The 17,266-nt window shown below is 42.6% G+C and overlaps 1 protein-coding gene across 3 annotated transcripts in view; it reads right to left on the bottom strand.

Annotated features, from left to right (window-relative positions):
* Positions 1 to 1,159: 1,159 nt before the first annotated feature.
* The window catches only part of NALF1 (NALCN channel auxiliary factor 1), a 637,010-nt gene continuing 620,903 nt past the window's right edge, over positions 1,160 to 17,266 (bottom strand). The window contains exons 2-3 of one of the 3 annotated variants that reach the window (XM_040487096.1): positions 3,651 to 3,696; positions 1,160 to 1,977 (exon numbers count right to left, since the gene is read on the bottom strand). In XM_040487096.1, the coding sequence (XP_040343030.1) occupies positions 1,688 to 1,977; positions 3,651 to 3,696 (336 nt within the window). In that variant the 3' untranslated portion in view covers positions 1,160 to 1,687. The remainder of the gene's footprint in view (positions 1,978 to 3,650; positions 3,697 to 17,266) is intronic. The other 2 variants (XM_040487097.1, XM_040487095.1) reach the window with 2 other exon arrangements.

Below are 17,266 nucleotides of genomic sequence, written 5' to 3'. Positions count from 1 at the left end.
CTGATTCTACTGTAAACTCATAAAAGCCTTTTTTAGAAAGCAAATTCATGTACACTCAGCAGGTGAAATGTTCCCACGAAAAGAAAAATACAAACAGAGCGATCTGATTTCTTCTCTTTTTGTCAACTACCTAGAGCGTGTTCCAGTGACAGAGTTTTTGCACTTGAATGAAAATGGCTAACCTATTTGTTTTTTAAACAAGTTCTTCTTTTGTGATAATGCAGAATTGCATACACTTTATACCTGGAATAATTTAAAAATCATAGGTGGGGGAATACGGGGGTAAAATTGTATATATTCTGTATTTTGTCGGTGTTGGAGCATCTCTGCGGTCTCCTCCACGACCACAAAGGAGGAGAAAGAAACCCAGATTTGTGTCCTCAGTCCCTTTGCTGCCCTTGCAAGGGCCCGAGCGAGCCGAGACCCGCACGAGAGCCCGCCCGCAGTCCCGCAGGAGGGGCATCCAGTCGCGCCCGTCCTGACTCTGGGCGGGCTCGCGGCCACCTGACCACCCGCGACGGCGACGAGGGACGGGGCCTCGGGGGATGGGAGCTGGAGCAACGTAGTTCATGGTGGTTTTCTTTGCTTTTGTTTTGTTTTCAACATAAAAATGTGTTAACTGTCTGATTCCGCCTACCATGGAGAGCACTTGTTTGTTCAGCTAAAAAGGAACCCCTTGTTCTGCTCCCGGCGGGGGGTCGGCGACAGCGGCCCGAGGACCGCGGAGCGTGCGCGCCCGCACTGCGGCTGCACAGACAGAAGCAAGCGATGTTGTCTGCTGGGGGCGGGGCTGGGGCTGAGAGGGGGCGGGGAGAGGGCGGGGCTGGCGGGGACCAGGCCTGGGAAGAGGCTGGCGGGGGCCGGGCGGGGCGGGGCCTGGGAAGGGGCTGGCGGGGGCGGGGCCTGGGAAGGGGCCGGAGGGGGGTGGGGCGGGGATGGGAAAGTTGGGGGAAGGGGATTGGGGAGTGGGGGGTGGGAATGGGATGATTGGGGGCAGGCATGGGATAGGGAGGGTTTTGGGGAGGGGACTGGGAGGGGCTGGGGATGGGAGGGGGCGGGGAAGGCAGTCGTTTTCGGAAGCGGGAGGGAAGAGTTAGGGGGTTTTTTATTTTTATTTTTTGTTGTTTTCTTTTTTTTGTCTTTTTTTACTTTTTTATGATTTTTTTTGTTGTTGTTGTATTTTGCTATATACCGCGAGGTCATAGCAATCATTCCGCTAATAGAAACTGACAGGACATAGAGACAGAACTATCTGATGAACACACACAATGACTAGAAATATATATAGAGAGAGAGAGAGAGAAAGAGAGAAAGAGACAGTGAAGACTTAGTTTACCTCTGAGAAACCATCCCCAAAAAATAAATCCTGTATTAACAAGTGCAAAAAAATAAAAGAACAAATAAACCCAAAATCAAAGGAAAGCAAATAAAACCTCCAAACATTAAAACACAGTGTATAAAATGGTGTGAGAAATTTAAGTCACTTTACAGCCTTTTAGTCAATAAAAAGCTGTGTTTGTGTCCTCGTTTGGATCCAGGCCCATCTTCTGAGATTTACCCTAAAGGCCCTGCGAGAAGCGGTTGGAGGGTAAAAGCACCCAGTTGTGTCCGAGCGGCAGCGGGCGGGTGCTGGGTGTGCCCTGGCGGGGCCCTGGTGGCCCTGGTGGCCCTGGGGTGGCCCTCCCGGCTACTCCTCGCGCGCCGAGCTGTCTTCCAGCGCGTTGATGCCCCCTACGCTCAGCGCCGTGCTGTTCTGCGCCGCGGAGGCCGTGAGCACTGTGTGCAGGAGAATCAGTACGAGCACACACAGTTTGAGTCTGCTGTTGCACAGTCTGGTTGCTGATGACACTGTGAGTGACGTCCTGTGACAGGGGCCGCTGGTCCCCACCGTCCCTCTGGAGGGCTTGCTGGGGCGCTCTTCTCTCCTGACATCACAGCATTCGGGTTCATCATTGGTTAGGAAGGTTTCGTAGAGCCCTGGAGGGTGAAGACAGGACAGGGCCCGGTTAAAAGGCGCCAAGAGCCACGGGCAGGAGCTCACACAGTACAGTGAAGCTGTTACTCTAACGTTCTGATCCACAAAATCTTACAGGCAGTTAAGCATTTTGTAAAGGAAAGGCAAGTCAATGCAATGTGGACACATAGTCAACCGGTACTTTTAAGTTCCTCACTGCGCTCTTTTTACATTCCCGGAGGCCACACCAGGGAAGCTCTGGGTTGTGATGAATACAGAGTGAAAGGTTCCATGAGGTCCAAAATCAGAACCTGAGGTTCTGGATCAGCTTGGTGACCAAGGCTGTACAACCATCCTTTTTCTTTAGCAGGAATGCGATTAACTGATGTAACAGGTAAAGTAACAGTAACTACTTGTGCTAAGAGAAACAACCGAACAATTGTAACATCATAGCTCTAGGAACTAGCTTTAGTAATCATTCCTCTCGACCTCACCCTGTCCTTAGCTCGCCTTCTTGGTGAATGGGCAGAGCCTTCTAAGCATCCAATGGGGACATTTCCGTTGGATTTATTTTGTAAATATTGTTCTTTTTCTTCCATTTGCTGTTCTACTGCAGAAGACCTATCTTATGCTTGGACCATTGCAGGAAGAGGCTCTCTGTTGTTCTATTTCCAACCTCCCCTGCCTTTCCAGGAATGCCTGCCCCCTCTCTTTTATCTTCCCTCCTCCCGGAATCTCTTCTCTTCCTTCTCCTTTCCCTGCTTCCTCTATAATGCATTGTTCTTATTTTTAAATTGATACATGGATATTTTAGAAACTTTCAAATTGGTGAAAAGAATAAAATACTTGGCTACCTCAAATCTTTCCAATCTTGTTTCTTGCTCTGTTATATGTAATTTTGTTAAGTAGCTACAGAACCCATTTTGTATCTTTTTTTTTTTTACCTGACAGCCACATTTTCGCAAGAGTGTTAGCAAAAACTTTCTACACAGATTTTATTATACTATCCTCAAGCTTGAAACTTTAAAAGCGAGGACAGAGTAGTTACAAGGATTAAATCAAGATTTTGTATGTAAAGAGCTTGGCTTAGTGCCTAGTATACAGAAGCATGAAAAATTTGGCTCCTCTTAATAATAATAGCTAGTAGTAGTGTCTCATTGTCTCCACCTAACTAATACAATCTAAAATACCTTTTCCCATCTCTGCAGACTCATTGGCCAATGTTCCAGTTCCAGCCTGAACTGCTGGTTCTTCCAGAGCACACAATACCTTCACCACTTCTCAAGCTGCTTTTTCTTCCTGGACTTTTTTTCCATCAACTCATAGACCTTACTCTCATTTATCTTCAAGTTCAGCTTTCCTGACATTGCCTGTGTGAAGTCTATACTCTCTCCTGGGCTGCTAGTGTGTTCTGTGGAACTCTTCAATTGTGATCTGTCCTTTTCACCGTAATTGCTAGTTTTATGTCAATTTCCTTATTCATCTGTCACCTTAAAAGCAGGAACTATGTATTTCAGCTTTGTGTTCCCACTATGTAAGAATGCCTGAACAAAACAGATACTTAACAAGCACTTATTACATGAATAAACTCAATACATATTTGTTTAATTAAAAATCTATTAAATAAGATATTATACACTGCAATCTTCAGTTTCTTTTAAAGAAATGACCAAGATATCCTTATAATGATGCTTACAATATTCATTTCTTCTTAGGCATTCAAAGGTAAACTTCACCTTCTCCTAGATAGAATACGGAAAAAAAACTGAATTAATGAGGTCTGCATCTCCGACATTTTTATTGTATGATATTTTCTTTTTTCAAATAAGATACCTCACTAGTAGACTAATCATTTATTGAAGTATACATTTTCCAAATTATATTCTACAAAAAAGAGAGTTTATAGTTAAGATTATAAGAATAGAAATCTAAAGTTCATTTAGATCAACATTTTAGAAAGTTAATAGTGAGAATATATATATTTGACAAATTCATCCAAATAAGAAGCTCTTCCAAATGTGTTCAGAAGCTAGTTTACTGATGTATAACTAAAGTCATTTCAGAAAGAATAAATAAATGTACTATTTATTTATAGTTCATTTAGGCCAATAAATGTACTATTCTGCTTGACTGATAAAATTCACACTTTCTTTCCCCCTTGTCCATCCTTTCATAGGATTTTTTTCAGAGTTATACATGCATATATATTAATAATCAAATAATTCCACATGATATTTAAAAAAAAAAATTCTTCCACCTCCCCCAGCCCCAATTTTTCCTTCTCAGAGACAAATACGTGAGCCTCTTTCTGCTGTTTCTGTATTTAGCTACATTTTTGGAAATAACCTGTTTTATGCTTTTCTTGATTTTTTTAAATCTTTTTATCTTTATAGACCTCCCCTTGGGGCACGTGAGGATAAAATACTCATTTTTCAGCCCATATGCACCTCCCACTCTAAGTTCAGCATGCTTCCCTGTATTACGACGTTGTCAAAACAAGTCTTAACTCAGACATGCAGTCACCTGGAGATCTCCGTCCCTCGCCATTCTGGTTTTCCAAGAGCTAATCATTATCTAACGGTTTCCTACGTACTCACGACTTCAACCCCAAATCCCTCCCGGTTGTTTCGGCAGAATGGGGATGTTCTATCAGCTTTATCTCCCGGAGTCTTTCACGATCTGGACCTGTTGCTTTTATGCCTGGCGCACAGCCACCAGCCTGACAGCCTCAATGAACGACCCCCCTGGGGACACCTGCAGCTTCTGTCCTGTGGCTCTCCTATTGAGGAATAGCTCCTATGTCCTTTCTGGGTTTGGTGGACCAAGGTAGTATCTTCGTAAGGAAAAGTTCCTGGTAGCAAATTTCTGAGATGCCGCATGCCTAAAAATGTGTTTATTCTACCTCATATTTAATTTCTTGTTTGGCTGAGCATGGAATTCTAGTTCAGAAATTCTTATCCTCCAGATTTCTTTCTGTGCATGACACCATCTTCAGTTGTTGGGCTTCTGGGCCCTGCCTTTTAGTTTTATTTTATTTTTTAATGTTTATTTATTTTTGAGAGAGAGAGAGGGAGGGGCAGAGAGAGAGAGAGAGAGAGAGAGAGGGAGACAGAGGATCCCAAGCAGGCTGTTCACACTCAGTGCGGAGCCCGCTGTGGGGCTCGAACTCACGAACTGTGAGATCATGACCTGAGCCAAAGTCAGATGCTTAAGTCAGACCGCTTAACCGACTGAGCTACCCAGGTGCCCCTGGGCCCTGCCTTTGAATTCTCTTATCTCATTTCTCTTTATGCCACTGCATCTCTTTGCTCTACTTTCTGGAGGATTTGGGGACTTTCATTGTGTAATGATATTATTGAGTTTTTTTTTTTTTTCTATCACATTTTAATTTCCAAGAGTTCTTTCACGTACTCCGAATGTTGTTGTTTTGTTTTGAACTGACTGGTCTCATTTCACAGTTGCAATATATTCTTTCATCGCGGAGAGATTTGCAGAGCTTTTATTTGCCACGTTTTATTTCCTCCCTGCAGGGGCCCTGTTTTCTTCAAGTCATTTTTTTCTTCTTGGTTTGTTCATCTCTTATTTTCTACGCGAGAAGCCTGTGCGTTCTGGATCCAATGTCTGCAGGAGAAAGTATTGCAATGGAGCACCTAAGCAAGGTTGTGAGTGGCCTGGGAAGGCGACCTGCCTGAACTGTTTAGATGGAGAAGTTTGTACATTTCTTTGGATCAGATTTCCCAGAAAACATGCGGCCTATTTGTCCAGGAGAGCAAAAGCTCTTTGAACCTTATCCATCCTTCCATCCTTTCAGATTTATGCCTAAAAACAATTTCTTTTCTGTTGGGTCTGCCTAGAAAACATCACTGTACTTTTCTGTATCTTGTTCTGCTCTGTTCCATCTCTGATTCATTCCCCCAGCTAGAATAATACCGGCAGGTGGATCCAGAAACCGTCTCTCGGCCCCTGGGCATCTGCCTTCGATCATCAGGGCATCTGTGAAGGGCCATTCCAGCTCCAGATACTGTCCCTCTGAGAATCCTGCTTCTCTGACCCCCTGGCAGGTACACTTCCGGGATCAACCACCTGCTTCCTGGGAAACAGACCTGCTTCCTGGGAAACCTCCCCCCAGCGGCTGAGTCTTCCACATCATTCAAGGGACTACCAGAACTTATTTCCAGATGAAAAGAATTCATTTCTCACGCAATAATTTCATTGCACAAATGAAATTCATTGCACGTTATATATATTAGAAAGGGAAAAGGTTACGAAAGGGAAAAGGGAAATTTTCAGTGAATGAAATGTTCTGATACATTTTGCTTACAAAATACTCTGAAATCTCTAGCGAATCATTAGCTGCCATTTGGCATTAAGTAATAATAATAATAATAGGAATTACTATTCTATCTTATAGTACCAGCCTCATGGAGGTTTTTTTTGGAGAATTAAATAATATACACAAATTGCTTAGAATGGTGCCTTCAGATAGTAAAATCTCACATAATAATTATTGCTATTGTAAGTTGGGACAAAGAATAGAATCAGATTTATTATGGTCGGGGGGAGACGCCTGGGTAGCTCAGTTGGTTAAGCGTCTGACTTTGGCTCAGGTCACGATCTCATAGTTCATGGGTTTAAGTCCCACATTAGGTTCGGTGCTGACAGCTCAGAGTCTGGAGCCTGCCTCCCATTCTGTGTCTCCCTCTCTCTCTGCCCCTCCCCCGCTCATGTTCTGTCTCCCTCTCTCTCTCTCTCTGTCTCTCAAAAATAAACATTAAAAATTTTTAAAAAGGTTAAGGGCACCTGGGCGGCTCAGTCGGTTGAGCGTCTGACTTTGGCTCAGGTCATGAGCTCACAGCTCCTGAGTTTGAGCCCCGCGTCGGGCTCCGTGCTGACAGCTCAGAGCCTGGAGCCTGCTTTTGATTCTGTGTCTCCCTCTCTTTCTGCCCCTAACCCACTCGCATTCTGTCTCCGTCTCTCTCAAAAATAAATAAACATTAAAACAAAATTAAAAAAAAAGAATTTATTATGAGAAAAGACTTTAAAAAACATCCAATTCAAATTCTTTTTCTGTTTTCAGTTGGTCTGAACCACTCATGGAAGACCCTTATTTTTAATAGCTCAAAACAATTATTCTAATGTAGTCATTACAAATATTATCTAAGTACAGGAATGTCAGATGTTCTAAGGAAATGGTTAAAATAAACACATGATAATATTTAAATATAATCCTTCATTATCTCAGTAATTTACCTTTCACCACCTTTAAGTCCAGAAATATATGTCTATTAAAATATCTGAACAAGTAATATGCTTAATATTTTTCTGAATGCAAAAGTTTAAGAAACAGTAAATAAAAAGGGGGAAATCACCCCAAATCTGACTTCACTAGGATGAATGAAGAAACAAGAAGAAACTGCTGCATTTGTTTTCCCAAATGTTTGTCCATACAGACACATATATTTACACGTAAGTGTGTAATTTATAGATTTCACATGTGAGTAAGATTCTATTCAGCATGTGTGACTGCACATTGTTAATCTTTATTTGGTTTGGTAGGAGTGATTTTAAACTTTGTGTATTACTAAGTGAGATTATATATGTAATATACACACAATATATACGTGTACTCTATATACATAATTACGGAGTTTTAGAAACTCTAGTTTGGAATCTAAAAAACTTTCTGGATACCAGCTTTTCTTCAAGGTAATTTGCACAATTTTACAGTTTCTTTTATGGCTATCAATCTGTGAGAGTTTTTTTGTCAAGTCTGATCATTCATATTTCTCTAAAAATAGCTTGTCTTATTGATAGTTTTACATGTATTAATGCAGAGTTATGCATATTTTAAGACTAGGCTTCTATATCTTCTTTATTGTTAATACTCTATATCATCTTTTTTTTTTTTTTGTCCCTGATAAGACTTGAAAGATTTTTTTTTGCCCACTTTCCTTTGCATGATCAGAGATACAGGTCTTGAAATAATGGATATGTTCTGATATTTATTCTGTTTGCTAATGCATCAATTTCTTATGTTATTTCCTTCTTCATCCTTTGTTCAATCGTCTTTTATTACCCCCCTTCTAACCATATTGAATTGAATGCTACTTTACTCGTTTGAATTCATGTTTTTCCTTAATAAGTTAGTTATTGCTTTAAATTTTCCTCTGAGAATAGCTTTAGCCAATTCTTTCATGTTTTAATTTGCCGCGATTTTACATTTTCTGTAACTGTAATGTACATTTCCTTTTATTTAAAAAAAATTTTTTTTAACGTTTATTTATTTTTGAGACAGAGAGAGACAGAGCATGAACAGGGGAGGGGCAGAGAGAGAGGGAGACACAGAATCGGAAGCAGGCTCCAGGCTCTGAGCCATCAGCCCAGAGCCCGACGCGGGGCTCGAACTCACGGACCGCGAGATCGTGACCTGAGCTGAAGTCGGACGCTTAACCGACTGCGCCACCCAGGGCTCCAACATTTCCTTTTATATGTAAGTGACTTAAAAGAGTGTTTGATGGCTTTTTAAAAATGTCAGCTGATCCTTGTCAAAACTAATTTTGTCACTAACGTCAAGTTTTATTTACCTTAGTTTCAAGAACGTGGCCTTTAAAAAAGTTCTTTTTCTCAGAGAGCTGGGTGGCTCAGACGGTTCAGCATAAGACTCTTGATTTCCACTCAGGTTATGACCCATGAGTGCCCGACATCCAGCCCAGCCTCAGGCCATGTGCTGACAGTGCAGAGCCTGCTTGGGATTCTCTCTCTCCCTCTCTCTCTGTCCCTCCCCCTCACTTTTGTGCACCCTTTCTGCCTCTCACAAAATAAATACATATACTTAAGAAATTTGATTTTCTCTCATTATTTTCTTTGTGGTTTTTCTTTGCATTATGTAAAACTATTCTCTTGCTATTTTTTGCAAATATTAACATTGCTAACCATGCTTAGTCTCTCTGTTTATATATTTTTTGCCTATTAGAACGTCACCCACCGAGAAATGTGTCTTCTACAACTGTTTCTAATGATTTTGCTTTTTATATATTTGGCTATTATGTCAGCCATAGACATATGTATGTCAGGTACAGAAAATTCATAAATCTTCACATTTTTCACTAGACATTTACTATAAATCAAGAAAACATGACACTTTGTTCGTTTATTTTTGGTGAAGTTTTATTGTTTATATTCCTCTTGTCGTAAAGAGCATATTTTGTATGGTATTAATGTAAACTCCACATGTATTAGCATCCATGCAGATACATCATCTGATACACCTTTGTCCATTATTTTAATTCTTCTTGGTCTCTTTATATTTTCTCTCTACTGTGTTCTACATGTAAGTTTCACAATGATTGAAAAGGGGAGTTTAACCCATTTACATTTATTGTCGGATCTACACTGCTTGGTCTTGCTTTTATCATCATATAATAATATTTCCAAACATTTAAAATTGTTTCTTTACCACTCCCTTTGCTTTCTATCATTTTCTGTGTGAGCATATTTAAATGCTATTTTTTTTTCATAATTTGTTAAATGCTGGCTGTTATTAATTCTACTTGAACTTTAGCTTTTAAAAAACCATACACACTTGAACTTAGATTTGTCTAATTACCAGTATCACTGATAAGGAGGTTAACAAAATTCTGTTTCTTCTATCTCCTCATTCTGTATCATTTTTTGGCTACCATCAGATGTCTTAAACTCAGTTATTATCAAATTACTCATATTTTATATCTTCTCACCTAGTAACTATTATTTAAAAAGTTTTTTTAATGTTTATTTATTTTTGAGAGAGAGAGTGAGTGGGGAAAGGCAGAGAGAGAGGGAGACACAGAATCCGAAGCAGGCCCCAGGCTCTGAGCTGTCAGCACAGAGCCCGACGTGGGGCTCAAACTTACGAGCCATGACCTGAACTGAAGTCAGTCGCTCAACCCACTGAGCCACTCAGGTGTCCCTCACGTAGTAATTATTAATGTTTGCATATTGCTTTATATCTACCTTATTCAGGGATTATGTGGTTGCAATTAAGAGAAACCCAGAGGAGCTAATTTGGGTGAAAAAACAAAAAGAACAAGAACAGGTGGCGGGAGTAATACTGGAAAAATTCAAGCCTATTTCATGAACTGCAAGGCCGAACCAGGCAGCATGAAGGACAAATCACGGGATTACTGTGGCCATCAGAGAGGGACGTGCCCTCCCCCTGGTGGAGGTGAGCACTGTAACCATATGCCTGGATTTCCCCCTGCACACCTCCCCCGGCAGGCGGGCTGGGCTTCCTTTTCATGCATGTGGTCACACAGGACTCCAGCATTTTGTTCTGTCAGTGCAGTGCCGCTGGGGAGTGACAGGGATTGTGGGCTTCTCGTGACACACTCCTGGGGAGGCAGATCCACGGGACTTGTTTCTCTCATCCGCGCGGGACCAACCAGCCACACGCTAGAGAGAGACTCCCGCAGAACAGATGCAGCCTTGGATACTGGTCCAGTCTTTTTCAAAGAGAAATATGACGTCCAGTGGTCAAAGACATATTTTCCCCTGGAGCCTGTGGGATATTGCCTTCATCCTCAGAACTCGGGACTGTTTGGAATTTAATCTAATTTCTAAAATTTTGCCACAATGGAGAGAATCACTTTCACCTGCCCATAGGATTGTCCTCAAGCTCAGGCAAGATATTTCCTGTCATTTCTTTGTTTCTTTTCTCAGTTTTATGTTTTGTGTGTTTTCAACTTATCACATCCCCTGTCTCCATTTCTATACCGCAGGTCTCCACCTTGGACCTGGCCCCTACATTCTTCATGCTTGTCCCTCCCTTTTGTTTATTCCGATTTCTGGATGGTTGATGCAATACATCTAGCATGTATTTGCAAGTTTTCTTTGTTGCCCTACAATATTTCCTTTTTAAAATCTAAGCCCAGTGTTATGGTTGCCTGCTTCCCAGCCCTATTCCCTTTCCACTCTTCTCTTGTCTTAAAGTTTCTGTATGTTCTTGAAGGTTATTGAGTAGATGCTGTGTAAAATTACCCTGAGGTAACTTTTCTCCAATACGTGCTGTAGCATTCTGCTTCTCAACTTCCTGCTTTCATGTAAAGCATATTTTATGAGATTCCATATTTTGTTTTCTGTGTGACAAAGGTTGAACCAAGTCCCCCGCAGAGATATTAAAGACCTAGAACCTAGTACCACAGAATGTGACCTGATTCGGAGAGAGGATCTTCAGAGACTTAATCAAGAGGAGGTCACTACGGGATACCTAATCCAATATGATCTGTGTCCATATATTAAAAATTAAAAGAAAAAGGAAATTGGGCACAGAGACAGACATGGACAGAGGGAACATTGTGAACAGACACAGGGAGTAGGTCGGGTGGACAAGTGATGTATCTATGAGCCAAGGAATACCAAAGTCGCCGGCAAACCCCCAGAAGCTAGGTAACAAGTGTGGAACAGACTGTCCCTCGCATCCGTCAGAAGGAACCAACCCTCCCAACACCTTGATCTCAGATGTCCAGCCTCCAAAATTGTGACACATTTTTCTTACAACAGCCCTGGGAAATAATATTCTGTATATTTCTCTTTTAACAGTGATGTGTCAAAACAGCTCGAGTGACTTTATTACTTACTTGGTTTGACATCTCAACCCCCACCCCCACCCCCACCAAGGATGGTTAGAAGTGCAGTTAGGGATCCAGTGCTCTGGGTAGCCCTTCCCAAGTTAGTTTCATTCACCTGAATCTTCTCTGTGCTGTATTACGATACCCGTGTGACCCACACCTCTTCTACCGATGATCTCGTGCTGCACTGGAGAGGAAGCCCATGCTTTGCCTTGGGGACCCTGCACGGCCGTCGAGAATGTCTCTGGTCAGCCGGCCCTGACCACAGGAAGTCTGGGAGAATGCTTGCCAGCTCTCTCTCAACTCGCCCTTATCTGTAAACCATTTTCCTCCAAGCGAGTACTTGTGGGATCACAGGTCTCAATTCTTGCAGGGGAGCCCCCGGTATGCTCTAATGTGATCTGATTTCCATTCTTCTTGAAGAAATGGCTCAGTCTCTTGCACGTGGATGGGCCCTTTCTGATGACCTGGAGTTTTCACGTTCCCTTGGTTATTTTACTGGAGTCAGAAGTGGGACAGTCGGATGCTTCTGTTTACTTGGCCACTTACTGTCTGCTCTTCCCCCCCCCCCCCCCCCCACCCAATAGGAATTGTTAAAGGTAGTAAGGATAAGACCACATGATAACCTTTTACTAATACCCACCTAAGAGAGTTTATCTGGAATGCATTTTCATAATAAAAAAATAAATATTTTGGAAATAAACTGGCAATAATGGCAATGAGAAAATTATTACATGTGCATGGAAATAAAAATGCTCGAATAACATCAGAAAGCAAACATTACCTTTTTTTAAACATTTTTTAAAAATGTTTTTATTTATTTTTGAGATAGAGAGGGACAGAGCATGAGCAGGGGAGGGGCAGAGAGAGAGGGAGACACAGAATCCAAAGCAGGTTCCAGGCTCTGAGCTGTCAGCACAGAGCTCGACGCAGGCCTCGAACTCATGGACTGAGATCATGATGTGAGCCGAAGTCGGACGCTTAACTGACTGAGCCACCCGGGGTCCCCAAAACATTACCTTTCTTTCTCTTTGATCCTAATACTCTTCTCCAGGGATAAACACTTTGGATGGATTCTGTTTCCACATTTTTGTTTGCTTTTATATTGGGAGTGATTATCTTCAGAAGTCTACACGACAAATCCCTTCACCTATATCTTAATCCAGTGATTTAGACCCACTAAGAAAGCTGTATCACTATAGTTCTCTCCTCCCCCAGTGATCCCTACATGTGGCCAATCACTGCTTTTCTCTAAAAATACAATGACATTTCCCTATGTGTTTGTGCTCTGTATGCTAATTTTGAATATTGAAAGTAAAATAAAGTACATCCTTAGCGTTCGTTTAATCCCACTTCATTACAATATTACTGAAGATAGTTTAAACATCAGGCAAAACAGATTCTCACTTTTATGCTTCATCAATTCATAAAAATCATGAAAATTTTAGATAGCTTTGTATGTGACTCGTGATTCTCTTGCACATTTTTCCCGAGTTCCAATTGTCTTTCATGTTTCATATAATCAGGAAAATATTCTACCTTGTTTCCTGTATCGCTAACTCATCCAGCCTCATAATCATATCCGTCTCGATGTTCTAATACAAACTTTTTTAAAAAATTTTTTGTGGCACAGATATCATCTTACCATTTATTTTTCACTATACCACCCGCATTAAGATCCTACATTATCTTCTTTGCTGTGCCCTTGTTTCACTAGAGTAAAACTTCAATTTATGTTTCGGCTAGCACAGGCGGAAGGTGAACTTTCATGAGTACCCATATTTTTAAAAAATGTTTTTAAGTTTATTTATTTTGAGAGAGAGACCGAGCGACCCTCTGAGGGGGAGGGACGGAGAGAGAGAGGGAAAGAGAGAGAGAGAGAATTCTCGAGCAGGCTCCACACTGTCAGCACAGAACCCAACACAGGGCTCAAACCCATGAACTGTGAGATGATGACCTGAGCTGAAACCAAGAGCCAGACGCTTAATTGACGGAGCCACCCAGGTGCCCCCATGCGTACACATATTTAATATAAACAAATAAACTTCATTGTCGCATTTGGAAAGGTAGTTTCTCGGGTACAAATCCTAGATTCATAATCTTTGTCTTCTAATAACAGGAGGCATTACTTCACTGTATCTTAGCGCCCAGCGCTGTGGTGGAAATTCTGTGTGTGTTTCCTACTGACGTTGTTAACAGATCGCTACTTACTTACCAGCTAAACCAGCACACATTTATTTATGCACAGTTCTGTGGGTCAGAGGTCTAGCAGGGCTGACTGGTTTCTCTATCCCCTGTTCACAAACCAAAATCAAGACACTGGCAAGGCTGAGTTCCTCTGCAGAGACTCTCGGGAAGAATTCACTTCTATGGCTATTCAGTCTGGTGGTTCCCTTTGCTTGTAGGGACCGGGGTCCTGATGCCCCTGTATACTGTTGACCGGGTGATTCTCAGTGTCCAGAGGACGTGTGTCCCCGCTTCTTGGCTCATGGCCCTTTTCTCCATCTTCAAAGCCAGTGATGACCCACTAAGTTCTGCTCATTCTTCCAATCTCTCTGGCTTCTTTTTCGTCATCTCTTCTGCCTTTCGCACTATGTCTCTGACTGACCGTCTGCCTTCTTCTGTGGTTTTCAGGGCTCGGGTGATCAGAATGGGTCCACCTAGATAATCCGGAATAATCCTCTATCTCCAGGTCCATAATCTTATTCCTACCTGCAAAGTCTCTTCTGCCATGCAGTGTGTTCACGGGTTCTGAAGATTAGGTTAGGGGCATTTTTTTGGGGGGGTGATGGTGGAGTGGGCCATTATTCAGTCTACCGCCCTGCCCTCTGGTTTCCAAAGATTCACATCCATGCCACATGCAAACCACACCCTAAGGTTCTAAATGCCTCCCTCCGATACAACATCAACTCAAAGTGCAGAAATCTCTAAATCTTAGCTCAAAATCCCCGAATCCCATGGTCCAACCACCTAAATTAGGTATTGATGTGACTCTGGGTGTAATCCATCCTGGGACAAAAGTCCTTCTGTATCTGTGAAGCTAGAAAGCAAGTTATCTGCTCCCAACATACACTGGTGAGATAGGCAGAGGCCAGGAGTTATAGACACTCTGCCTCAGATAGGAAGAAAACAGAAGGAAAAGGGGGTCATCAGTCCAAAGCAGGTTCGAAGTCCAGCTGCACAAACGCCATTTGGTTTCCAGGCCTGGGAATAGTCGTGTGTGGTTCTCAGCTCCCCTCTGGGCTCAGAACTCTGCCCTCTGACTCATCTTTCCTCTTTTATGATGAACACCACGTGTTTGCTGCTGAGAAGTTTCATTAGCACGTTTGGGGGGGGGGTCTGACACCCTTTCTTCCTTCCATCCTGTCTCTGTCCTTTCCAGTCAAAGCTGGCAGTGTTCTTGTTGATCTAAATTCTCAACGACGTGTGAGCTCCTGGTCTGTGCCGCAAGGATCTGCTCCATCACACGAGAAGCTCATCTACAGATCTTTCCCAGGTAATCCCTCCTCTGTTTTTGGCTACGGCTACTGCCCAGGTGGCCGAGGGGATCCATGAGTCACACCTTTCACTTCTTCGAAGAGCCTTTAACTTCCTCCTCTGACCATTCAAGCTTTCTGAGGTATTAGCCCAGAACCCTCTGTTCTCTTCTGTTTTTTTTTCTAGAGTGTGCTTTCCTGAAAGGAAAGTCTTTTAATCTCTTGCCCTCTTGGAAGACAGAGATTCCCCACATCATCAAATCCTGGATTTGTGTTGTCGAACAGTTCCCTCACTTCTCGCTCCCCTTTCGCGTTTTATCGTAAGCAGCAAAAATTGCCAGGCTGCACCTTGAACGCTTTGCTGGGACATCTTTTCGGCTGGAGAGCCCATGCGCATCACATGCAATCTCTGCCTTCCGTGCTCCTTCAGGGCACGATTCTGCTGAGCGTGCCGAAACCACGTAACACGTTTCCGGTTTCCATTAACACCTTCCTTATTCCTCTATGAGCCCTGGCCGGTGGTCTTTAATGCCACACTTCGGCATCTTGTTCAAGGCAATCTGGGAATCTCATTAGCCTGGTCCTTTATCTTCTCCCAACTTCCCCCGTTGCCTTGTTCCAAAGCCGCTTCCGTATTTCCTGGTATTTGTTACACGGCCCCACACGTCCGGTACCGAAACACCCATTTGCTTTTCAGCGCTGCTGTAAAAGCTGTCAAAGGCACAGTGGCTTAAACGGCATTCATTTAATACTTCCCCTTTCTGCCGGTCAGTTGCCTCGGCTACATTGGCTTCCCCACTCAGGGTTTCGTGAGGCTGAAATCGAGGTGTTGGCCTTGACTACCCAGGCCGATTCCGGAGGTTAGCAGAATTCACTCTCACGTGGTTGTAGTACTGAGATCCTGTTTTCTTGCTGGCTGTTGACTGGAGACTCTGTTTCTAGAGGCCACCTGCATCCCCGGTGGTGGCCCCTGTCCCCGTGGTAAAACTGTGTAGCAACAGAGGGGTTGAGTCCTTCCCGCCTTCAGTTTCTCTGATTTCCCTGCCTCATCTTTCTGGCCCATGCTTCTCTGTTCTGTGATGACATTGGCCCACCTGGACAATCCAAGACAGGCTTTCTATTTTAAACGTGAGCTTGGTGATCTTGGTGATCCTGGTGAGCCTGGTGATCTTAATTCCACGTGCAAAGTGCTTTCTGCCATGTCATGTGTCTGTCATGTCATGTGATCACAAGCATATGACGGGGGGGAGAAGACCAAGGAGGCCAAAATACACCTTGATGTCAGCATCCCTCTCTTTCCCTGGAGGGCTTGTTATCCTCTGTGAAAGCTCTTTGGATGGTCCACGTGTCTGTTGCATTCTAAAATCTCAAGAAGACATGTTTACATGTGGTTTCTTTACAGCTTCTTCTGAAGTCATCTCTTGAAAATTGGATAGTTTTCTAGGGTTATTTTATTTTATTTTTATTTTTTTAAAGTTTATTTATTTTGAGAGATGGGTGGGGGGAGGGAGAAAGAGAGAGGGAGAGAGAGAATCCCAAGCAGGCTCCATACTGTCAGCGCAGAGCCCTACAAGGAGCTCGGACTCACGAATCCTGAGATAATGACCTGAGCTGAAACCAAGCGTTGGACGCTTAACTGGCTGAGCCACCCAAGACCCCCCGGGTTATTTTATAATTGTGCTGGTAAAACAATATAAAATGAAAGGTCAACCTAAGAAATGAAATTTTTTTTCCCAAACCATAATGACCATCTGCAGACAGAATTAGAATCGGACTTCTGAGGATCTGTATATTTATAAATTTTATAGTTATCTTTTCTAAGCAAGGGCAAAATTTTCCATTTGAGTAATTTTTCAAGGGGAGTAGTGGCCAGATGTATCAGACTAGTAAGATGAACAAATGTTAGCATCGGTCTTGAATCTAACCATTTATAGAATTATATTCCTTTTCTTCTAGCTGATATCGTTGAGAATAATGATCACTTCTTCACCCCATCCTGGTACTCTAAATACCTGGCAGGCTGTTTATTCCCCAAAGAACAATACATATTTATTTGATGAGGGGAAGGAAGCAAGGAATAATGCCCCTTGAGCTGTAAGAGAATGTTTCAGTAAGTTGAGTCGTTTGGATGACAAAGCAAAAATACCTCGATATAGAAAGGCCACTCAGATCTGAAGGCTAACTGTGCATTAACTTGAAAATAAATCGCTCTAAAAACTGAAAATGATGCT

The sequence above is a fragment of the Herpailurus yagouaroundi genome, unplaced genomic scaffold (genome assembly GCF_014898765.1).
Source record: "Herpailurus yagouaroundi ecotype Mexico unplaced genomic scaffold, PumYag 164, whole genome shotgun sequence".
NCBI lineage: Eukaryota > Metazoa > Chordata > Mammalia > Carnivora > Felidae > Herpailurus > Herpailurus yagouaroundi.
The sequence above is the reverse complement of the archived record's forward strand: the minus strand, read 5'-3'. Positions and strand labels throughout refer to the sequence as shown.